Source organism: Magnolia sinica, chromosome 8, assembly GCF_029962835.1.
Source record: "Magnolia sinica isolate HGM2019 chromosome 8, MsV1, whole genome shotgun sequence".
Taxonomy (NCBI): Eukaryota; Viridiplantae; Streptophyta; class Magnoliopsida; order Magnoliales; family Magnoliaceae; genus Magnolia; species Magnolia sinica.
The window spans coordinates 5,889,471-5,915,844 of NC_080580.1; the positions used below are offsets into that span (position 1 = coordinate 5,889,471).

The 26,374-nt window shown below is 40.6% G+C and overlaps 1 protein-coding gene across 1 annotated transcript; it reads right to left on the minus strand.

Annotated features, from left to right (window-relative positions):
* Positions 1-9,706: 9,706 nt before the first annotated feature.
* LOC131252712 (UDP-glycosyltransferase 76C4-like) lies at positions 9,707-21,211 on the minus strand. The gene is made up of 2 exons (XM_058253385.1): positions 20,521-21,211; positions 9,707-10,609 (listed from the first exon to the last, which is right to left on the minus strand). Exons 1-2 carry the CDS (start codon positions 20,996-20,998, stop codon positions 9,729-9,731), a joined length of 1,359 nt encoding a protein of 452 aa, XP_058109368.1. The 5' UTR covers positions 20,999-21,211; the 3' UTR covers positions 9,707-9,728.
* Between the last annotated feature and the right edge of the window lie 5,163 nt (positions 21,212-26,374).

Genomic DNA, 26,374 nt, shown 5'->3' on the forward strand with positions numbered 1-26,374 from the left:
CACCAAAAATAGCAGAGAGGATAATGATTTTCACCGTTAAAAAATTCGCAGGGCCTACGATAACATTTATTTTCCATCCAATCTGTTAATAAGGTCAAAAATACATGGATCAAGAGGAGAAACAAATTTCACATTGATCCGATACTTCTGTGGCTCCCAAAAGGGTTTCAATGGTAAGCGTTTAATCTCCCACTACTTTTTGCAGTTTGGTCCACTTGATCTTTAGATTTGTATTATTTTTTGGTTCAACCCTTAAGATGAGATCGCCAAATGGATGGACGGTTTGGATATAACACAAACCTCATGATGGGACCCACAGAATTTGCTGACGTTAATACAACCGCTCAAGAGCTGGTGTGTAGTACCCCAGCTAATCCACTTCCCCTCTACGCACGACATGTACCTACGCTAAATGTTTAGCCGGTGTGTGGTACACCAGCCAATCCGCCTCCGTAGGTATCCACTGAAATTAGGTGGGATAGAATTGGTCCAGTGCAATGATTATTTACGGTCAAGATTGCTATTAAATTTCCTGTTGAGCAACTGCTGCAGCGAAAATCCGTCATTCTAAAAAGTACACCTTGTACGTCATAACTGACTCTTTTAGTGCTGTGATTACGTCAACAACTATTGTAGACCCAAGGTAATGTATGTCTTATATCTGTACCATTTATTCACCTCACAGCGTTAACCCAAAAATACATAGATTCAAAGTTTACATGGATCACATCATGGAAAGCAGTGGAGACAATGAAACCACCATTGAAACCTTCCTAAGTCTCATCGATATGTTTATATGCCATCCGAGTATGTTCATAAGGTTATGCTGACTTGGATAGAGGGAAAACACAAATATCAACTTGATCAAAAACTTCTATAGCTGCGTTAAGGAGTTTTGACTGGTTAGTCTTCAATCCACATTAATTTCTATGGTGTGGTCCACTTGAGCTTTGGATCTACCTGATTTTTGCTATCATGCCTGATATAATCTTGAAAAATGAATTGATGGTGTGGATATAGCCCATATATCATGGTCAAACCCACCAATCTTACTGACAACAACACTGCCTTCTGCTACATTTCACGTGAAGTTGGGATGTTTCTCGCTACTGATTTATAAAAACTACGGAAATCCCACGTGCCATTAATCCCATCTAATACTATGCACCAAATGCTCCCTTATATATGGGTCGTATAATCTGAAATTGCACCAATCCAGTGCAAAAAATTATATTGGTCACCATCATATGAACAATTTAAGCAGAAAAGAAAACTATTGACAATGAACAGATGATGATTAGATTTAAGGGTCATCCATATAAATAGTCAACCAGGCCCCATCTATAGTGGGACCCATGATTTGGACCCTTTGGATTGATAGACATGAATGTGGGCCAGGTCCCATGTACCTGGGGCACTCTGATTTTGACCCTTTAGATTGATGTGCATGAATGCCGTAAGATAGCTTGTCTTGTTTGCTTTAATGACCATAGATTTAGGAGGATTGGAGAATTGGCTTCTACCGATGGGTAGTGTTACACGGATAATGCTTTTAATCGTATTGTTATATCATTGAACTAAAAGTTACATATGTACCATCGGGCCTGCCAAAAGTAGTGTTTGGCTCAAATTCGATTGTGTGTGCATGTGTTGTGTTGATCATGGCAAAGACAGATGCGACTCATTTTGAATCGAATCCCTTTGACCTTAGGCGTTGAGATTGATCATGAGAATGAGAAACTCGAGGGTTGACTGTCTATTTAGGGCCTGTTTGGGCGGTGGGATTAGAAGGGATTAGGTGGGATGGGATTCATCTGGTTCTGTGCCAGTACCACTCCATGTGCCAGTACCACTCCATGTTGGGAAGAGTGGAAAAGCTTGGAATTACATTAAGAGCCTGTTTGATTTCAAGGCAATTGGAAAATACCCTTGCAAAAGTTCATTATTTTACCTTTTTCCTCTGTTTGAATTTTCAAATGCAATTCTACCTTGAAAATTGGTCTAAAAAAGTTGACTTGCAATTGTGGACCCCACTGTGATGTGTATGACATATCCATACCGTCCATCTATTTTATTAGAAGATTTTAGGGCTAAGTCTAAAATTGGTAAGGAATAAATACAAATATCAGCTTCAGCCAAAACATCTAAGCACCACAAAATTATTTTTATACGACAAACATTAAATTTCCACTGTTTCCTGTGGTGTGGTCCACTAGAGCTTTGGATCTACCTCATTTTTGAGGTCATGGCCTAAATGAGGCTGACATACAGGATGAACGGCGTTGATACGTCATGTACATCACAGTGGCCCTATATTCCTTTCACAGCCATCCTCGATTTTAACGCCAAAAGGCTACACTGTCGAATCGGTGCATGGGAAACGAGGGTCAATTCGCTGGTAAGTAATTATTACTTATTTCCCAGCTAACTCCCATTTACTCCACGAATCAAACAGGCCTTAAATAGAATTGCATTGGGTCTTGTGCCAATTTTACTCTCAATGTTAGCAAGTTGTGTAGGTCCCACCATGATGTGTGGGCTATATCTACACCGTCCACCCATTTATCGAGATTATTTTAGAGCATGGACAAAAAAATTAGGTAAATCTAAAGCTCAATTGGACCCCACCATAGAAAGCAACGAGGATTGAATACTTACCATTGAAAACTTCTTTGGGGCCGCATAAGTTATGGATCTACCTCATTTTTAGGCCCATGCTATAAAATGAGGTTACAAAACAAATGGGTGGCTTAGATATAACATATGTGTGTTATTATCAGTAATTTCAGATGATGGTGGGTATATATATTCAATGTACCACTGTATTATCAACAAAGCTGGGCATTAATCTTATCCATGGCAAGAGTCCCTGCCATGGGTAATAATTATGTTTTTTGAATCCCATCCCACCTCATCCCTTCTAATCCCACCGCACAAACAGGCCCTCAGTGACTGGTCTATCCAGACCAAGCGGTCTATGAAGGGAAGGGTTTTTCTCTTTATGGGTTTGTATTTTTTACCTTCCCGTCAAAATGACTTTCAATATTTCTGTGATTGTGTATATAATTCAACAAGCAAAACACAGAAGAAAAAAAAATGACTAAACAAAAGTTGAAACTGCATCAATGATTTTACAATACATATACTTATAATTATCTTCTAAGAACAATAATATGTTCGTTGCCCAACAGAGGCTAAGCTTCATAGTAGGGCAATCTCCTGGCAAAGGATGGAGATCATCATAATGGAGGATGGTGATCATCATGTGGAAGATGGTGTTGTGTCGAGTCCAAAGTGGTGTATTGGCTATTTGTTCTTAACTAGGATGAAATCTACACGAGTAGGTTAGATAGTCAGTAATAACAAACTAGTTTCATTGCAGTCCGACATTGTAGCGCAGACGGAAGGGTCCTAAAATCTATATTAATCTTTCTTGTTGTCCAATGTGGTAGCATAGATGGAAGGGAATTACACTAAAAGAAATGCGATCTTGCTTGTGGTCTAGCGTTTTAATGCAAATGGAAGGGAATTACACTAAGGCTCAACTATTGCAGTTCAGTGTGTTAGCGTAAACGTAAGAGACATGTTCGGTCCATGGAATTAAATGGTATTGAATTGTATTAGATGAGATTAACACCATTATTGCACAATGATTGTAGGAATGAAAATACCATGGTATTATGGCTATTCAGTCCCATGTTTGGGATAAAATTCTTGCTACAAGGAAAACATTAATGGATTAAGCAAAATCATATTTGGTGGCCATGAAATTGTAATCAACGAACTAAATTCACAATCGATGTCAATCACTTTCACACATATATAACCGGAATATCATGTGAAAATGGTGTATATGGATGGACGACATCGATAAACACATGCATCAATACGGGCCCCACATGTGTAGTGGATTTCAAAATTCACAGAAATCCCGCAATGGACCAAATGCAATTCTCTCTCCTAATCCCAGCTCTCTCTCTCTCTCTATCTCTCTCTCTCTCTCTCTCTCTCTATATATATATATATATATATATATATATATATATATATATATATATACATATAGTTTAACTCCTATCTAATCTCAAGTCTAGTGAAATTCCCGTCCTTCTAGAATACTACATTGGACTGCAATAGTTGAGTCTTAAGGGACATTTCGCGCCCCTTAAGACTGCAATAGCTGAGTCTTAAGTGTGCATGAGGGACTGAGAAAAGCCAGCCTAGCACTGAATTCGGTTGTGTTGGGAGAAGCCCCGGAGTTCTTCAATTCTTCTCATTTTTAAAGAATTTCTTGATCGTTACTAAAGAATCAGTTATATAACTATTTTACTACTTTCTTTGTTACGAATGATTGCTAGAGCAGTTACTGAAGTGATTAGGCCACTAAGTAATTGTAGTTACTTGTGTTTTGCTACCGGTGAGTGGCAGTTACCGTCGTCCCAACCGTTATTTCAACGGAGATTGACGATACTCGCCTCGAAGTTTGGGCAAATTACCTAGAAAGCTACGTCATTCCATATATTATAAGAAGGGCCTTCTGACGTGCTTCCGAAAATTACTTGGACCAAAATGCCCTTGACCCTATTTCACTAGTTGTACGGTTTTCCAGGGAAGATGAAGTTACATCGTATTTAATGCCAAGAAAGTGATATATACGGAACCCTTTTTTTGTATGTGGGCAAGGACTAAGCTCGTGGGGCCCACATTGATGTATGTGTATAATCCATGCCACCCATCCTTTTTGCCGTGTCATTTTAACGGCTTAGGTCTAGATATCAGCCTGATCCAGAGCTCGTGTGGGCCACATAATAGAAAACAATGAGGACAATGGAACCCACTGTTGAAACTTTTTAGGCTCACTGTGATGTTTGTTAGAAGTGGACACTACCTAAGTCAGGACTTTTTTGGGCCCACGCGGAGCAGGCCGACAAGGTGGACGGAATGAATCACCCCATTGTGGGCCTTAAGCTATGGAACCAATGGTTTGGTAGAAAAGGACGTGAACACGTTCAAAACTGCAATCCATATAACATGACAACCACGACCTATATAACATGACAACTAATACCTATGCAAACCACGACCCAAATGGGCCCACACTGATGTATGTGTATAATCCATTCCACCCATCCTTTTTGTCGTGTTGTAGTAGGGCTGGGGCCCAAATATCAGCCCGATCCATTGCTTTTATGTCCCACAAAATAGAAAATAATGGTGACTGTTGAAAGTTTCCAGGCTCATTATGATGTTTGTTAGAAGTAGACATTGCCAAGTTAAGACTTTTTTGGCCCATGCCGAGCTGGCCGATAAGGTGGATGGATCGGATCACCCCATTGTGGGCCTTAAGCCATGGTACTAATGGTTTGGTAGAAAAGGAATTGGATACGTTGAAAACCATGATCCATACAACATGACAACCACAACCCATATAACATGACAACTACGACCCCATACAAACCACGACCTAAATGAGCCGCAGTTGTATGGATCGTAGTTGTCATGTTATATGGGTCTTAGTTGTCTTGTTATACGGGTCTCAGTTGTATGGATCGCAGTTGTCCTATTATATGGGTCGTAGTTATCCTATTATATGGGTTGTGGTCGCAGTTGTCCTGTTTTATGGGTCTTAGTTGTCCTGTTATATAGGTCTCAGTTGTATGGATTGCAATTGTCCTGTTATAATATGGGCTATGGTTATCCTGTTATACGGGTTGCGGTTGCAGTTGTCCTGTTATATGGGTCTCAGTTGTATGGATCGCAGTTGTCCTGCTATATGGGTCGAAGGTTATCTTGTTATATGGGTCGCGGTTACAGTTGTCATATTATATGGGTCTTAGTTGTATGGATCGCAGTTGTCCTGTTATATGGGTCGCAGTTATCCTGTTATATGGGTTGCGGTCGTAGTTGTCTTGTTATATGGGTCTTAGTTGTCTTGTTATATGGGTTTCAGTTGTATGGATCGCAGTTGTCCTGTTATATGGGTCGCAGTTAACCTGTTATATGGGTCGTAGTTATCATGTTATATGGGTCGCAGTCGCAGTTGTCCTGTTATATGGGTCGCAGTTAACCTGTTATATGGGTCGCAGTTATCATGTTATATGGGTCGCAGTCGCAGTTGTCCTGTTATATGGGTCTCAGTTGTATGGATCGTAGTTGTCCTGTTATATGGGTCACATTTATCCTATTATATGGGTCGCAATCGCAGTTGTCCTGTTATTTTGGTCGCAGTTGTCCTGTTATATGGGTCGTGGTTATCATGTTATATATGACCCACAATGGGGTGATCTGATCCATCCATCATGTCGGCCAGCTTGCCATGGGCCCAAAAAGTCTTGACTTCGCCCCACATTGATGTATGTGTATAATCCATGCCGCCCATCCTTCTTGCCATGTCATTTTAGGGCTAGGGGCCAAATATCAGCTTGATCCAGTGCTCTTGTGGCCCACATAATAGAAAATAATGGTAATTGTTGAAACATCAATGGATTAGATGTGGGCCCAAGTCAGGACTTTTTGAAAATAATGGTGACTGTTGAAATATTAATAATGGTGACTTGGGCATTGTTTACTTCTAACAAACATCAATGTGAGCCCAAGTCAGGACTTTTTAGGCCCACGGCAAGCTGGTCAACAAGGTAGATGGATCAGATCACCCCATTGTGGGCTATATATAACATGATAACCACGACCCATAACAACCACGACCTATATAGCAGGACAACTGCGACTGCGACTCATATAATAGGATAACTGCGACCCATATAACAGGACAACTGCGATCCATACAACTGAGACCCATATAACAGGATAACTAAGACTCAAATAACAGGACAACTACGACTGCGACCCATATAGCAGGATAACTGCGACCCATATAACATGACAACTGCGATCTATACAACTAAGACCCATATAATAGGACAACTAAGACCCAAATAACAAGACACGTGCGACCGCGACCCATATAATAGGATAATTGCGACCCATATAACAGGACAACTGCGATCCAAACAACTGAGACTCATATAACAAGACAACTAAAACCCAAATAACAGGACAACTGTGGTCGCGACCTATATAACAGGACAACAACGATCCATACAATTGAGACCCATATAACAAGACAACTAAGACCCATATAACAGGACAACTGCGACCGCGACCCATATAATAGAATAACTATGACCCATATAACAGGACAACTGCGATCCATACAACTAAGACCCATATAATAGGACAACTAAGACCTATATAACATAAAAAATACGATCTATACAATTGCGGCCCATTTGGGTCGTGGTTTGCATGGGTCGTAATTGCCATGTTATATGGGTCGTGGTTATCATGTTGTATGGATCGTGGTTTTCAACATGTTCAATTCCTTTTCTACCAAACCATTGGTACCATAGCTTAAGGCCCATGATGGGGTGATCCGATCCATCCACCTTCTTAACCAACTCGGCGTGGGCCCAAAAAGTCCTAATTTGGAAAATGTTCACTTCTAAAAAATATCTCAGTGAGTTTGGAAACTTTTAATAGTCACCATTATTTTCTATTTTGTGGGCCATAAAAGCACTGGATCGGATTGATATTTGGGCCATAGCCCTAAAATGACATGACAAAAAGGATGGGTAGAAAGGATTATACACATACATCAGTGTGGGCCCATTTGGGTCGTGGTTTGCATAGGTCGTAGTTGCTATGTTATATGGGTCATGGTTGTCATGTTGTATGGATCGTTTGAATGTGTTCACGTCCTTTTCTACCAAACCATTGGTACCATAGCTTAAAGCCCACAATGGGGTGATCCATTCCGTCCACCTTGTCGGCCGCTCCGCGTGGGCCCAAAAAAGTCCTGACTTGGGTAGTGTCCACTTCTAACAAACATCATCGTGAGCTTGAAAAGTTTTAATAGTGGGTTCCATTGTCACCATTATTTTCTATTATGTGACCCACACAAGCTCTGGATCAGGCTGATATCTGGGCCCTAGCCTTAAAATGACATGACAAAAAGGATGGGCGGCATGGATTATACACATACATCAATGTGGGCCCCACGAGCTTGTTCCTTGCCCGCACGCAAAAAAGGGTTTTGTACACATCACTTTCTTGGCATTAAATATGACGTAACTTCTTCTTTCTTGAAAAACCATACAACTACTGAAACAAAGATAAATGCATTTTGGTCCAAGTAATTTTTGAAAGCATGTCAGAAGACCCTTCTTCTTATAATATATTGAATGACCTAGCTTTCCAGGTAATTGGCCTAAACTTTCCTTATTTCATTTTAGTCTACCATTATTTTAATCATTTTTGTTAGGAAATGTTTCAGGTTGAATTTCCAAAGTGATTTGACCGCCATTTCAAAGGTGATTTGACCGCCACCTATCATTTATGGCACTCCTCACGGCACCTGATGAAAAAAAAGTTAAATTGTGAGGTCCACCTTGATGTTTTTGTATTATCCACACCGTCCATCCCTTTAGCCAAATCATTTTAGGGCATGAGCCAAAAAAAGATGCAGATCCAAAGATCAAGTGGACCACACTACTGGAAACAATGGAAATTGAACTCCTACCATTGAAGGCTTCTTGAAGACCTTGGAAGTTTTGGATCAAACTAATATTTTTGTTTCCACTTTATCCATGACTGTGCGACCTTATTAACGGGTTGGATGACAAATAAACATCACTGTGGGCCCTAGGGAGAAAATAACTTTCAACCATTGACGTTTTAATTATCCCTGTTTCCTAAGGTGTGGTCCATTTGAGCTTTTTAATTTCCTCAGTTTTGGGCTCATGCCTTAAAATATATTTTTTAAAAGGATGGATGGTGTGGATAACTCATATATATCATGGTGGGGCCCACATATTTAAATCTGTAATAAAAACGTTTGTATGGACTGATTTTCGAAACGTATTTCCTGGCAACTTTCTGTAGTAAGCAATAATCTGGTAATTCCGTGTATTTACCGGGGAAAATTAAAAATCAAACAGCCCCTTATTTCATTTGCGTCTACCATTATTTTAATAATTTTTGTTAGGAAACGGCCATCAACTGTTTTCGTAGTTAGTTGTTAGCTTGCCTTCAGCAATTTTAGCCATCGGTCGTGAGCCGTCCGTTGGCCATAAGTTAAAATTTTAACGGTCGACGACTGAAAAAAATTTCTCTTTATCATACGTAACATATTATTGCAGCCGTAATATCTAACAGGTTTAGATCGGGTGTAAACGGTTCTCCACCATGAAAATTGTTTGCGTCGTGAGTCAGGCTTATGCACTCATTAAGTGGGCCACAACTGTATGTTGAGTTAAACCAGCGGCTGTTCATTTATTGTAATGGCACGTCCGAACTGATGAGTGGGACGGCCTACTTTTGTGCAAGGTGATCCTGATGACTTGAACCCGCCATTTTGATGGCTCGGATTGCCTGCATACGTTAGAGCAAAGATGGGCCTGCATGATAAGTTCGCATGCAGCAAGCTAGAGAGATACTACCTCTGAGACTCATAATAGCAGTTGCTATATTTTCTTTTTAACCATACAAATCCAGGCTGCAGATTGAAGGGTTATGACCATCCAATCTAGGATATTTGTGGGGCATCCGTGATTGATGAAGTGGCCCACCATTTCAAAGGCCCAAATCACCAATCTACCATCTCACATGTACATAACCCTATACCTCAACTCGAGGGCCTATGATCTAATGAGAAAAAGATGCATTAGAATTTAGAAGGACGATATCAGATCAATCAAAGCATCCAAGGACTGATGGGAAGAGCCTCCTTTCCTAATAGAACGGTCTACGTTCTCCTTCAGATCCTTGATCCTTTCCCTTATCTCCTTTCCTTCATGTCCAACCATTAATCTTCTTATTCCCCTCTCTATCTCACCTCTCTCTAGCTCATTCTCCAGTGTCATCCCCACCCTCCAAACATGGCTCACCAGCCTAGCATTGATCCCTTGCTCTACCAAACGTGGCGAACAAAGCATAGGGACCCCCTCACTTATGCTCTCTAACGTAGAATTCCAACCATTATGTGTCCAAAACCCTCCCACTGCTGGGTGGGCCAACACACCTTGTTGTGGGGCCCACTTGACGACTAGGCCCCTATCGCGCGTCTCCTCTTCAAACCCTTCAGGCAGCTTGTCACATTCCGAGACACTGACAGATCCAGGCCTAACCACCCACAAGAAGGGTTGCCCGCTATTGGCCAGGCCCCACGCCATCTCGGCAAGATCGTCTCCATCCATCAAACCTGTACTCCCAAAGCTCACGTAGATGACGGATAATGGGGCTTGTTTGGCCAGCCATGCCATGCAGTTATTATCTGGAGTTATCAAGCTGCTGGAATCAGAAGGGCCCACCATGAACTTGTGGAGTGGACCAATCGGGAAGACCGGGATCCGAAGGTCCTGCCGGAGATTGGCCAGTGTGGTCTGTTCAAGGCAGTCTGGAGTGTTGAAAATGAGTCCTGATGAAGCCCTTGTCGCAATGGTCAATGTGACAAACAATTGAAGAGTTGCGTCCAAAGTGGATGCAGTGATGATAGGCAAGTCCTTGATTCTGAGGGGTGGGATTTCAGACACTGGGTCTTCTGATTTTAGATCTGGTAAGACATTGAAATTTATTCATGGTTAGAAGAGTCGTATGAATATCGCCGTGTGGCCCATGGTTTTGTTGATCCAGACCATTGACGCCATAGGCCGTGCTGTACGGATGGACTGTTTCCACCAAAAGTCTTCAAGAGAAGAAGATCCTAGCCATCCAGTTCTTGTAATTCTTTACAGTTCAACGCCATCCATACTTCCTAATCGTCTATTTATCTGTCACTGATAGAAGGGCTAGGATTTTCTCGTCGAGTGGATTTTGGGTTTGTGGATCATCCAAATGAAGAAGAACTGGATGGCTAGGATCTTCTTCTCTGGAAGTGGATTCGGTCAAATGTTTCAAGAATTATGATTTAACCAAATAAAGCCTTTGATTAATTAAAGAACCGTTTACAAAAACCTGCATATTTTTTTGTCTATTTGGGAAAAAAAATATCTACGTTGATCTAACTATCCTTTTGCTTATCAATTTAACCACCTTATGTTATATGCCATTGCAATTGCATACAGTTTTGCGACCCTATTTTATGAAAGGCTAAAATACCCTTCATTTAAAAAATGCCTTTCATTTAAAACATATAATGTAGCAGGTAGAGTGGTTGTTAATGTTCAAGGATCCCAGGCTATGGGGCCGATTATGATGTCTGTGAGAATTCACCCCATTTATATGTTTTGCCAAATCATTTCATGGCATCAGCTCAAAATTGAGGCAATTCCAAAGCTCAAGAGGGCTACGCAACAGAAAACAGTGGAGATTATTTGCTCTGTTGAAACATTTGTTGGGCCGCCAGAAGCTTTTGATTAGGTTAATATTTTTGTTCTTTCAATTCATCCTAGCCGTAATGACCTAATCAACAAGTTGGATGACGAATAAACATTACAATTGGCCTTAGGAGGTTTTTAATGGTGGGAGTTCAATCACCATTGTTATCCTGTGGTGTGGAGACTTGAATCTGCCTCAATTTTTAGCTCATGCCCTAAACTAATTATCCAAAATGGATGGACAGTATTGATAAAACACATATATCATGGTGGGGCCCATAGAGCACCATACAATAGCCACCTCAGGACAAGCAGCATATCCCTAGGCAATTTGCATTCCCATCCGAGAGAGTGGATTAGGTGCGATCCCAGTCTCATCGTACATGGTGCTGCCCTGACCGTGGGGCCCACCTTGATGTATGTAATGTGTATCCACACCGTCCATCCATATTTCCATATTATTATAGGGTATTGCCAAAAAATTAAGCAGATCTAAATCCTAGATGGACCAAAACAAAGGAAACAGTAGTGTTTGACAATTAGAAACTTCTTGTGGGCTACAAAATTTTTAGATCAAGCTGTTATTTGATGCCAGGGTCGCACCTACTCTACTCCACATCCTTGGGAAGTAAGATAGATGAGGCCCACTATGGTGTTTGTGAAAAATTCAAACTGTCCATTCAATTTTTCAAATCATTTTATGGTCTGATCCTCGAAAATGAGGCAAATCTAATGCTCAAGTGAACCATGCTAGGTAAACTGTTTTACGATTCTAAGATTGCCCACTGTTGAAATCTTACTAGCGCTCACCCACAATTCAGATTTACCTCATTCTTTTGGCTTATGGCCTAAAATGAGCCTATAAAATGGATGGATAGTTTCGATCAACTGTCTACATAACGATGGGCCCCATAAACTCTTTTGTGCGTCGTCCCCAAACAATAAGGATAGATTCATGAACATGAGTGCCCTTAAAGGCAAAATAGTCTTTTACAAGCCTTATTTGTGCTTTAGTCTACTTAGTCAATATCAAATAGGCGATTTTCTCATCATCTTTTCAAAGGTAGGCGCATTACTTTAAATAATTTAAAAGCCAACGGATTTTTAAATATCGACCAAAACATTGGCGGATATCTCTAAATAACCTTTAATTAAAATACCAAAATGTTCTTTTCAGGGGTAAAATAGCCCAAATGCATTCTCCTTCTCTTTTCTAAAATGTCGCAAGTAGAGCATCATAGGTTTAAGAAGGTGTACCCTTTCAATAGATGCAACCTACCATGGTCATTGATGAATAAAAAATTGACCAATCTAATCATCATGTGAGACACATGAACTAGTATCAGGGGTGTTTATTGTTTGTTTATGGCACAGCCCACCTGATGATTGAATCATACTTAATTAAAATATCAAAATATTCTTTTCAAGGGTGAAATGGCCCAAATGCCTTCTCTTTCTCTTCTCTCAGACGTCACAAGTAGAGCATCATGGGTTCAAAAAGTTGTACCCTTTCAACAGATGCAACCGGCCATGGTTATTGATGAATAAAAATAGGCCAATCTAATCATCATGTGAGACACATGAATCAATTTCAGGTGTGTATATTGTTTGTTTATGGTATGATCCACCTTTGAATCATACTTAATTAAAATACCAAAATGTTCTTTTCAAGTGTGAAATGGCCCAAATGCCTTCTCCTTCTCTTTTCTAAGACGTCGCAAGAAGGGCATCATGGGTTCAAGGTGTACCCTTTCAACAGATGCAACCGGCCATGGTCATTGATCAATAAAAATAGGCCAATCTAATCATCATGTGAGATGCATGAATCAGTTTTAGGTATGTATATTGTTTGTTTATGGTGTGACCCACCTGATTATTGAATCATACTTAATTAAAATACCAAAATGTTCCTTTCAGGGGTGAAATGGCCCAAATGCTTTCTCCCTTCTCTTTTCTAAAACATCCCAAGTAGAGCATCATAGGTTCAAAAAGGTGTACCCTTTCAACATATGCAACCAGCCATGGTCATTAATGAATAAAAATAAGCCAATCTAATCATCATGTGAGACACATGAATCAGTTTCAAGTGTGTATATTGTTTGTTTTTGGTATGACCCACCTGATTATTGAATCATACTTAATTAGAATACCAAAATATTCTTTTTAGGGGTGAAATTGCCCAAATGCCTTCTCCTTTCTCTTTTCTAAAACATCCCAAGTTGAGCATCATAGGTTCAAGAAGGTATACCCTTTCAACATATGCAACCAACCATGGTCATTAATGAATAAAAATAGGCCAATCTAATCATCATGTGAGACACATGAATCAGTTTCAGGTGTGTATATTGTTTGTTTATGGTATGACCCACCTGATTATTGAATCATACTTAATTAAAATACCAAAATATTCTTTTTTGGGGTGAAATGGCCCAAATGCCTTCTCCTTTCTCTTTTCTAAAACGTCGTAAGTAGAGCATCATGGGTTCCAAAAGGTGTACCCTTTCAACATATGTAACCCACCATAGTCATTGATGAATAAAAAATAGCCCAATCTAATCATCATGTGATACACATGAATTAGTTTCAGGTGTATATATGAATGAGTTTCAGGTGTCTCCAACGGTGATTATGGAGACACAGTTTGCCAATTTCTTTTGGGGCTGGACAGAGGGCAAGAAAAAGCTACGCTGGCTAGGGTGGAAAAAGGTTGCAAGGCCGAAGAGGGAAGGGGGCATAAGGGTCCGTTTACTGAAAGAAGTAACGAAAGCCCTGCGTCTTAAAATGGCATGGTCAGTAAAGTATGGGAATGAAGACAGCCTTTAGGGACTCTTCATGAGAGCCAAATACGAGGTCGCATGGGCATCACTGGGGGAGAACGACACAGCGGCTATCTCGTCCCCTTTCTGGAAAAGACTCCAAAAGATGTTCCTCTTGTTGGAAGGCAACTCTCAATGGCTGGTGGGGGGAAGGCTCTTGTAATCTATGGAAATCCAACTAGACAGGTTGGGGCCCATTGGAGGAGCTGGTTGTCTATTCTATTATGGAGGAGTTGACGTCTCTCAGAGTTAGCCATTTCCTTAGCTCGGAGGGTATCCTTCCCAACTTGCCCGTCTATGATCTCGTCCCCCAGTATGTGCTGGATCACATCTACCAGGGAGGTTTCTGCACCTTAGATAGCCTAGATTCTTGCATATGGTCCCAGGACTTGTTAGGCAAGTTCTCAGTGAAATCATCTTGGATGGTTGAAAAGGAAGAAGGGCAACGGAGGGGATGGGCCAAATGGGTGTGGCATGAAAAATTGCCTCCCAAAATATCTATGTTTGTCTGAAGATTGTTGGAGGGGGCCATCCCGGTTGGTGGAAGGCTTCAGAGGAAAGGAGTCTCCCTTGCTTCCAAATGCGTATGCTGTGTCGAGGCCCAGGGTAGTTGCCCAAAAGAAGAATCGCTGGAGCACCTTTTTGTGCAGGGTAGAATGGCCTCAGTGGTTTGGAAGCATCTCAACATCCTCTTCGGTTTGGTCCTCCCTGATAAGCAATTTGCCCTTCAAAGACTGAGCCAATGGTGGCTCTCACACCTCTCAAGGACCAGGAATCAAACGCCGAGAGGCCCGACCCACTGTTTCATAGCGTGGGAAATTTGGAAAGCTTGGAATATGGCCCGGTTTGAAGGAAAGCTGCCAAGTGAATCAACAGTGATGGAGCGCGTCAGAGGGTGGCTTAAGTGGGTTTCAGAAGGCTCCCATGCCCAGCGCAATTGGCTAGGGAGTATCTTATTGTCGCCCGGGGGTTTCGGAAGCTGCCCACTCCACTTCCTATATATAGCTATAAGCCCCATCGTGAAGTGCATTAGACCTAAGGTGGGCTGGTTCAAATTGAACGTCGATGGGTCTGCGAGAGGGAACCCGGGGAGGTCCGGTGGTCCTGGTTTATGCAGGAACAGCAATGGTAATCTCACGTTCGCTTTTATGGCTAGTTATGGGGAGGGAACAAACAACAGTGTAGAACTCCGCACTGTCCATGATGGGCTCGCCCTTTGTGTGAACCTGACGCTCCTTAAGGTGGAGGTGGAATCTGACTCAAAATTTGTGGTCAATGCCCTCATCGGGCTATCACATCTTCCGTGGAATTCCACCTACTGGCTTGCTAGAATCAGGCGGCTGCAGAAGAAAGCCTCCACCAGAATTACCCACATTCATAGAGAAGGTAATGGGTCAGCTGATCGGCTGGCCCGCTTGGGTAGTAGGACATAGGAGAACTGGTATATCAGGGTCCCCGGGAATCTTCCTCGGATCATTCGGGGGCAGGTTGTGCTAGACAAGGGAGGGCTGGGTTTGATTAGGAAAACCAAGGAGGGGAAGATGGCGCTAGATTTCCACCCGCCGATGTAAATTTATATGATAGGCTGCCGTTGGTTGATTTAGATCCAGTGGCTACCCGAATTTGGTCTGGTCCTGTAAAGTTCTGTTTAGGAATACAATCTCCAGTTTAGTTACATTCACTCAACAAGGGCTGGCAGGACTGAGTTCACCCCTTTTTTTTCCAAAAGAAGAAATTTGAGGGTGTTCCTACCTTTTTGTTGCTAAAAAGGACGTCTTAGGCATTCAATAGCAGAAGTTGCTTCTAATATTCATTCAATTTAGAAGAAGTTGCTTCTAATATTCATACTTTAGCGAGTAATTCTTCAATCAGAAGATCATCCGATAACTCTTCATTGCTTAAGTATTTGATCGATCATTCCATATCCATTCCTACCTTATTTGTAATTCAGATTTTCGACTGAGTCAAGCCCCACATGAAATTCGGTCATATTGACCAATAAATGTTCTTTTCCTTCTGCCTTTGGTATTATCAGGCTCGATTGGGTTGACGAGTACTTCATCTGAGATTCGTCCCATACAACATCCAATTGTCTTCTCTTTGTTATATGATGTCTTTGCCAACGTCGTTTTTTACTACGAGTCATCCCTTCTAGTATCACTGAGAATTTCATATGACTTAATCTTTTCGAAACTCCTTCTCGAGTAGGCCGAGGTTTAACCATCCTTTGCCCTTGGACAGGCCTAGGGTGATCGCCGACATGTTTGACCTTTTGTGGGTAAAAGGAATTTTCTTCTTCATAGTTTCAATTAACTAAATATCTTGCCAAATATTTTGGTTGATAAAATCCATTGTTTGATCGAGTCGGCCTCGCACACTACTTACAAAGGTGTTGATATTTTAAAATTATTGCCTCCAAACGTGCTTTGGTCTGATCGACCATTGGCTTAGGCTTCATACTCCTCTTGCCATTTTTTCGCTCCTCGAGTTGACCTATTTAAACTCAAAGATCAATTTTTTGTCATGGTCGAACCGGCCTTTGAGGATTAATGATGGCCATATTGATCTCCATATTAGATGGAAATGGATCAGTATCGATCAATATTGTTTCTTTTTCTTTTTCAATGAACTTCAGCAACCCTTTGTCGATGTTATCTTGAATAACATTCATGAAAATAACACATTTATTAGTGAAATGCAATCGAGTGACATGCCATTTACAGTAATTAATTTTCTTCAATTCTTTGACTGTTAGAATATTATGGTTAACAAGACTTTTGATAAATTTGTCGACTAACATGATATTCAAGATTTTGTCAACGTGAGAAATATCAAAAGTGTACGTTTTTAAAACTTTCTGATTAGACGATGTCGTTGCCTCTGCTTTAACTAAGGCTGAGCATGTGAATGACTGTTTAACCACTACAACCACTGTAACATCATAATTAGGATCTTATTAATATGTTTATCTTTTGTCGCAATGACACCTAAAGCAGGACCTCATATCGAGACACCTATCTAGTCAAATCATAAAGATCTGTGAATTCTGTCCCAATAAATTTCTTTTGAAGCTTGAATTCTAGCCCATCTTAAGCTAACTGGACAAATTCTTCTTCTATTGTGACTACCTTGCATTGAATTTTTTCTCTCTTAAACTAAGTAATATAGTTTTCTACCGATTCTCTTGGCAATTGTCGAGAACGAGCAAGATCAGCCATAAGAATTTTTTTTACCCTTATTAAAGAATTGAGCATGAATCTTTTCTTCCATCTCTTGCCAATTCTATATAGAATTTGGTATCAAATTTGAATACCAGGTGAAAGCTATCTAGTGAGTGAATGACCAAATAGTTATAACTTATAATACTCATTATTGGCCAATTCTCTATATTATATAATAAATCAACCTACGTGTTTTATGGTCGATTGACTTATATCACCTATAAGTAGCGTAAAGTCAGATCGATAATTCCTTGACAATGGATATTGCCTGTCGATCTAGTCAGGATATGACTTATGATAAATTAGAGTAATAGTTCGACTGAGAACTTGGCCTACTACTTCCTGAACCAGTTGAACAATTTGGTTACGCTCTCAGTATTATTGTGCAGCAACTAGCGATACTTCTAAACTAACCTAACATTGTTCTTCATTGTACAATTAATTTATAGGGAAAGGTTGTCCCCCAGGTATCCATTGATTTCTAGTTTCAGGGATTAAGTTTTTATTCTCATATTCAGGATACCTAAAATCTACTGGTGGTGGTGAATTTCGCACATCTTGTATAAGAATACGTTCATGACATCTGAAATCTATTGGTATCGGTGAATTTCGCACGTCTCGAATTAGACCAGGGATAGGAATAGGTGGTGTATTTCACTAAAAAAGAAATGTCTATGGCACTGGCTACGCTGGTGGTGTAGGTACTCGATTCCCAACAGAACTAGTATCGACATGCTAAGTTGCAACATGTGCTCTTTTATCAAATAAAGCCATTAAGAGATTCATGCTTTCAGTATGGCCGACTATTCACCTATTAAAGGCTTTACTCTGAGCTTGAGAGTGTTCAGCCTAAACTTATGATAACTCTGCGATGTGCCGAATCCCTATTTTCACATCGACTATCCCAATTGACATAATCTCAAGAGGTTCAACCCAGGATGTCGATGGTCTATCTAGATTCGGTGGAATTGACATTAAACTAGGTGGTAGATTTTCTTGCTCAAGCACCCGTTGAACTTGCAACTCCTCATGAGTAGAAGGCTCGTTGGTTACAACAACATTGATAGCAACTGTTGAAGCATTACGACCACCCCTTTGGTTCGTGATTATGAGAGATTACTGCACCGATGAGTATAGTTGTATGCCAAAATTGTGCAAAATGAAAATGGATGATAACCACGTAGATTTTCGAGTCCCACCGGGTGTGCTAAAAATGTTAGCTATCCGATTTATTTTCTATAACCTATAATGTATAGGGGCGTACCAGAATCATTAAAGCAGCTCGATCCAAACCGATCAACTTCAACCCCAAGCATCGAAATAATCAGGTATGTCCAATATGAACACATAAGACCAAATTCTAAGAATACCGTATCCTTAATTAGCCATTTGTATAATTTTATAATGATTAAGCAATAATCAAAGGGTGAGACTCTACCTTTAGAGATGGGTTGCTTTGTACCTTTAACAAGAAATGACTTTTTAGAATTCCAGTGCAATTAAGCAAAAGGAAAAACTCACAATCAATTACTAAGAGCGATCACAAGAATGCATCTCTTGAAAGAACGGCATGATATTGAATAAATGTAAATCCAACGTATGAGCATAGATTTGGATTAAAACTAAAGGTTATAGGTAAGAATTGCCACTACTTCTAGGATAAGCTGAGATAAAGTAAATTGGTTGATTTGTTTAGTGTGAGACTCCTTGCTTTATTGAATTCCTCTCCTATTTATAGAGTTCTGTTGCAACTTATTCTTTCTGATCATTCTTCTATTACTATAACGGTTACACTAGTAGAAAATTCTTCTTTCATATCCTTCTTTTATTACATTTCCCTTTTGTAATGGTTCCTCTTTTGTCAGCAAAACTTTGTTTTTCTCAGTAGCCTTCGATATCTCGAATTGCTTCGAACGCGTTTCTCTCTTCACTCATTAAACTTTTGCATAACTCAACCAAATCACTTTGTTGACCATCCACTGATGTATTAAATTAGATTTACGCTAGCTATGGTTCCGCAAAAAATCACTCCAAGTATCTTGAAGATCTTTTCATCTACCTCCTATTTCTCGTGCAATACCATATGTCGCTATCCTATTGGTTTTCCTTATAATGGTTAAAAATATGGTACAATACTATTCACATATTATTTTTCTTTAAAAAGGTAATAAAGGCAGAATTTTTGCTTGCCTACAAGTGCATGACATCAGACCTATCAAATATATGCACCCAACTATAATAATTACACAAACTAAAATTGTTTCTGATCAAATCACTAGATTGGTGGCATGCATGTGTATTTTGATGTTTTAAGTGTTATATATTATTTTTAATGGTGTGGCTCAATTTATGTTTATATGGACTTGATTTTTTGTTTTACTAGACATCATGGTGGATTACATTTATTGGACCGATTGGATAGAATGCAAATATCACATTGGCTCTACAAATTCTCTACTTAACCACTTTCTAAGAAAAAAAAGTATATATTGGGCATTATAGTAATTTCACTACTAAAAAAAATGTACATACACGCATTTAGGCTGCATTGTTTGGTAAAATTCTAATTTCTGAGGAATTCTGCAGTGAAAATCTCTAATTTTACTAGCATATTATATATTTAATACATATGAATAATTCTAAGAACAAAAAGATGGTTTCCCAAGACACATCCATGCAAAAGATCGTCTGTTCTTTTGACCAGGCCTGTGTAAAAGTGGCACATGCATGTGTGACCTAACCCATCCATCAGGTAGGCTGTCCATGTAAATGCTCTTATTTGACATGAACCTAACTTAAAACCCAAATGGAAATGCATAATGGATACCCTAAGGATCCAAGTATGGGTCTTCAAAAGTTAGACCTGGACCTGAAAAGATCTGAAACGATTAGCTGGGTGTGAGTACTACAAGACCCGCCCAGTTGATAGCCCTACCGTGAAAGCAAGAGATAGCTGAGTTCGCGGAGGACAAACAAAAAACAAAAAGAATTTTTTTTTGAAAATCTCCCAATAAAGCATTTTGTTTAATATTTTATATTACTATTGGTGGCTAAAAATCTCCCAATAATGCATTTAAATTCTCATAATTTGTAATATGGTTGAATACACACCTTGGATTGGGTAGTACCCCTTCTCATGAAGCATTTGAATGCGTGAAGCGGTAAAAAAACTAATGGCATTGTAGGTTACTAACACGATCCGTGGGACCTTCAAAGAATCCGTGACGGACTGCGTGAAGAACAGGAAATCGTCGGTGATGACGCATGAGATTGGGCCATGCCGGCTCTCCGATAGCATTCGAGCTAGGACGGCCCGAAATGGGGCGACACAGTTTATGTTGATCATGGAAACCATAGTGGTTGTGTCCATGCCATCTGATAAGCCATCAGGTATGGGCTCAAAATGAAAGTTGGGGAAGTTGGATGGATTGGGAGAGTTGAATTGTGTGTGAACTATGGTGATTGAAAATCCTTTAGAGTGTAGGAGTGTGGCCAACTGAAGGATGGGGTTTATGTGTCCTTGAAATGGGAGTGAGAAGAGTAGCACGTGATGGGCTTGAGGCCGTTGATTCTCTTCTACTCTCGCCATTGAGCAGAGCTAGATGCTTTGGTGATGGGAGGGGGAGTGTTTGGTATGATCAGAAACAAAATTACAAGGCAATCCACAGCCTTGCAGCCCCAGATTTATATGCTCCAAGCTCTTGGCTTTATTTGATATGGTGCGGTCTGGTGGTAGTCGGTACGACGCTAAGCTATACTGGTAAGAGGCAGGAGTGTAGCCCATGGGATTTATGCATAACATCTGGACCGTTCATCTGATGACTCTTCTAACATTACCCCATGTTCAAAAATACGCCAATGTGGAATGTTATGGGGGAAATCAAACTGACCTAATGAACGAGACAGGTGGCAGATCATCATCAAAGCAGACTCTTTGAACTATCAAAGTACTTAATTTCAAGAAGTTGAACCAAACAAGGAAACCCAATAATCGAGCTGGATTGGTCAACCAAGCCCGGTGATAAGGTTCATTGACATATCTCGACCACGGATACCAACCTCGACCATAGATACCGAGCTTGGGATAGAAATATCTGGAGAGAATCTCACATCATATACGAGCAAGATTAGCCACTAAGATTCTAGATGAATATGCCGATCGAGACATAATCGAATATATACGCGAGTAGATTCCAACTCCAATATGAGCTCCTCTAGAATTTCCCGCAAATTTACTCGGATACATTAGCTTCCTAGTAAGCCTATAAACACATCACCCTCCTAAAAGAAAGGTATACACAACTCTTCTGACTTTAGCAACACTGATTTTGGGTTTATCTATCTGATTTAAGAATGGGAAGGCCCCAGGCCACAACCAGCGCCCACATTGTCATTCCCCTTCCAATTGAAGTGCAGGTACCCTTCGGAGGTACTGCAGAATCGACTAGGTTTGAGTGATAACATGAAAGTTGAGGTAGGAGAGAGTAAAGGGGACAAGATAAGAAGGATGCTCTTCCTTATTTACGTGGGGCCCAGTCATATTGTATATCTGGAATCCTGGATGTCCCTACCTTTTACATACCACTGATGAAGGTTCAAGAAAAAAGACAATTTTCTGCAACTCAGGTGGACCCAGGGAGTATCAAGGGTGGGTGTCGCTTCCAACCTTGATACCTATACTGTGGCCCACCATAGATTTGTCGAGCTGATTTTCAGACAGTGACTGTAACATGAGGGAACCCATCCGATGGACACCACGTCCAGATGCCTGGTACTGAGCTCACCACGGACCGCAGCCGCGAGTTTTGCTTTCCTCGCAGGAAGTTCTTGGGATCTGAAGCCACGTGGGCCCACAGAGACATCTGTGAGAAATCCATCCCGTTAATCAGTTTTTCCTGACCATGATAGGACATTGGCCAAAATATGAGCTACTTACAAAACTTAAGCCAACCAAACTAAGAATCAAAGGAGACAAAAATAATCTCTGAACTGCTCTAATACCACATTAAACAGCCATTTAATCTAAAAGCATGAGCCAACCCAAGATGGCATATCAATATACATCAAGGGCGAATGGCGGCATGGATAAGATACATAAATCTTAGCTGGCATCCACACAGTGCACAAATGTAGTGCAGTGCCAATGGAAAAGCTCACATGGGCATTGTCAGGCACGGCATCACAGGGAAAGGATAAGATTCCCTTACATGTGATGCTGTTAGCCATGGGCCCACATTGAAATGTAAAGATACGAGCTAATGGTTAATTTGATCTGGTTGAGCAAATAACATTTCTTCTTTAGGGCAGGTATTGTATGCCTAGGCATCACCTTTCATCATCATACTGTCCACTTGGTGGGGCAGGCTTTGTCATGAACTAATCATGTACGGAAATTTTTTCCGCTGTACGCTAGCCATAGGGAAGCGGATTGGATGGTGTGGGTAGTGTCGTGCGAAGGCGAACATTGACGCTCCTCAAGCTCCCGGTTGTACGAACGGTCCAAAGGAGATCAAAGTTACATGGCCCCACAATCATGTATTTATTATATCCACACCGTTCATCCATTTGTAGAGATCATTTTAGACTATGACCTAAAAAATGAGTCATATCAAAATCTCAAGTGGACCATACCACAAATAGCAGTGGGACAATGATTCTCACTATTAAAACTTTCTTAGGGCCCACCATAATGTTTATTTTCCATCCAATCTGCTCATAGGGTCATACTTTTATATTTTGGATTTTTCTTTTTTGTTAGCCTGTAAGTACACAACACCGTTAGTTCACACTTCAGTGTTAGCCACCCCCAACTAGGGAATGGATACCAAGACCTCAGTGTTGAAACTAGGTATTTTTCACTCAGGCTACCACTTGAGCTATGGATCAAGGTGTATTTTATGTTTTGGCTTAAGCCGGTAGCGTGAGCTATGGATCAAGGTGTATTTTATGTTTTGGCTTAAGCCCTATAACGAGCTCGCAAAATGAAATGACCGAATGATTAAGATATAAATTATAAATGAGCGACATGTATTTGGCACAAAAGAATTTGATACTTTTGTGCTTGGAAAAGGACTGTTAACGGCCAGGCTCAGCCAGGCAAAATCAAAATTTCAATAGGTCTAGCCTAAACAGTTCGAAATCTGGGCGAAGTTAACCCTGGGCCTACCCTGTTGACAGCCTTTGGTGATCGCCTCGTGCTAGGTATACACCGGGGTTACTTTCATTAACCTTGGAGAAACGATTTTATTTTTATTTATATATATATATTTTTATTACACACACCACACACTCACGCTGGTGGAATCTCACCACCTTAACATACATAAAATTTACACCGTCCATTATACTCACACCATCCTTTGTTGGGCCTTGATCCCAAAATCAGGATGATTCAACACTGATTTGGGCCAACCAAAAATTTCTATTTAAAACCACTAAATTCTAGTGGTATGGCCCACTAAAGTTTCACCCACGTGGCTCTCGTTTGGAAAGTGACACGGTAGGTACCAGCGCAAGCTATACAAGCGCAGCGCCTCGCATCACTCTACAAGTGTCACGCGTCTGAGGATGGCATTAGATAAAACATGCATCCGGCTCATCCAGTTCCCACTTTCTCACACCAATTACTAAAAATAATAACCGTGCGGCACGTGTGGGACCATGTGTATGAGATACTTCCCATCCATCAGGTGTGTTTCTTCGTGTTGGCTGTTAGACCCAAAAACAGACAAGCCTGAAGTGGAAGCAGGGCCACACCATACGGAATAGCTAGGATGAAATCGGATTGCGTACTGAGAGTTACTCGTACGCTGTTATCGTACTGGGTAAACTCAGTTGTGCCCACCTTGAATGTATGTGGTCTATCCCCTCCGTCCATCCGTTTTCTCATCTAATTTAAGGATTCAACCAAAAATTAAAGCATATCCAAAGATCAAGTGGATCATACCACGGAAACAGTGGGGATAATGATTTCCACCGTTGAAACCATGCTAGGCCCAACAGTGATGTTTATTTGTCATCCAACCTGTTCACAAGATCATACAGACATGGATGAATGGAAAACACAAAGATAAGCTTGATAAAAAACTTCTGTGGCCCCTAAGAAATTTTCAACGGTAGAAGTTGAAGTCGACTGTTTCTTGTGGTGTGGTCCATTTGAACATTGAATATTCTTAATTTTTGGGTTTAATCCATAAAATTATCTGATAAAATGGATGGACGGAACGGATAAAATACATAGATCATGATGGATCTCACGGGGTTTGCTCAGTACGGTAAGCCTAGTGAGTTACTCACTACGCAATCCGCTTCCAGCTAGGATGGGTTGTCCATCATTAGTGTGGGGCAGCCGACGTTGACATATAACATCTTATCTGTTCGTCTGGTATAAATCACTAGGATGAAGATACGTTACAAAACTTAAGTGGGCCACGCCAGGCAGGCAATTTTCACAAGAATCTTGGTTTGGGAAGGAATCATGATTGCTGTTGGTTGGAGATCAGGTTCATGTAAATCCGTGCAATTTCTTACCTGTAAATGGAAGTAGGTGAGTTGCGGCACCAACCGTGGTCTATGTATGGCATCTACCGGTTATATATATATATATATATATATATATATATGGAAATGGTTTATGCGGTCGAGGTCAGGGAAACTTCTCACGAGTATGGAAATGGTTTTATGCGGCCGAGCTCAGGAGAACTTCTCATGAGGTCGAGTTGTGTGGGCCCCACCGTGATGCTGCTAAACATCTATCCCATCGGTCAAATATAACATTCCATCATGGGTCTTGTGCTTAAAAATCAAGTCAATTCATGACTTGTGTGGGCAACACCACATACAAAAGTCGAGAAGGGGTTATACTCTCATTAAAAACATTCATAATCATTTTTTAGGCCCACCAAGGTGTGGTTCACAAATTCAGCCCATCCATTATGTGTGTCTCACTTTTAGGTGGGCTTCACCAAGTGCTTTTATATGTTTTAGGCATGTCTTTGTATTATTTTAGATGATGTGGCCCACCTAAGTTTTTTTTTTTTTGGCATTAGCTTGTTAGTACACACCCATTTCAGTACACACTCCACGTTAGCCACCCCCGCTATGGCTCGCCTAAATTCCTTATACAGTTGACTTTTGGGATATCTCATCATTTAAATGGGACCTATCAAATGCATTGCTTTAATGTTCGCACGATATCATGGTGGGCAGCTCGACCTCATCAGAAGTTCTCATGAGCTACAACCATTTCCCATATATATATATATATATATATATATATATATATATATAGAATCCACATCACGGTAAGTGCCTCGCACGCAGATTAGATACTGGTAGGTTGAGTAGCGAGTCCGCTGCTGAAGTGAAGTCACTAAGTTATGTGGGCCTCACTATGATGTATGTATTGAATCCATACCGTCCATTCATTTTGAGATATCATTTTAGGGCATGAGCCAAAGAATAAGTTAGATAAAAAACTGCATTGGACCCCACCACAGAAAACAATGGGGAGAGTGATTCCCACCGTTGAAACTGTCCTAAGGCCCACCATAATATTTATTTGAAATCCAACCTGTTCAAAAGTTAAAAAAGACATGAAAGGAGGGAAAACACAAATATCAGCTTGATCTAAAACTCTTGCAGCCTTTAGAGGTTTTTAATGGTGGGCGTTACTGTCCCACTGTTTTCTATGCTGAGATCGACTGAATCATGGTGGGGCCCATGGAACTTGGTGATGTCACTTGACGAGTCTCACTACTCAACCTGTCAGTATCTAATCCGCGCCCAAGTGCCACATCACCGGTTTTTTTTTTTTAAATTTATTTATATATAATATATTTTTTAAAAAAACTTACATTTTAGGAAAAGTCTTATCGGAAACCTTAGACGGTTTGTTTGGAAATCGGATTGCATACGGAGTACAGTACGCTCTTACCGTACTGATTAAATTCAGTTGGGCCCACCT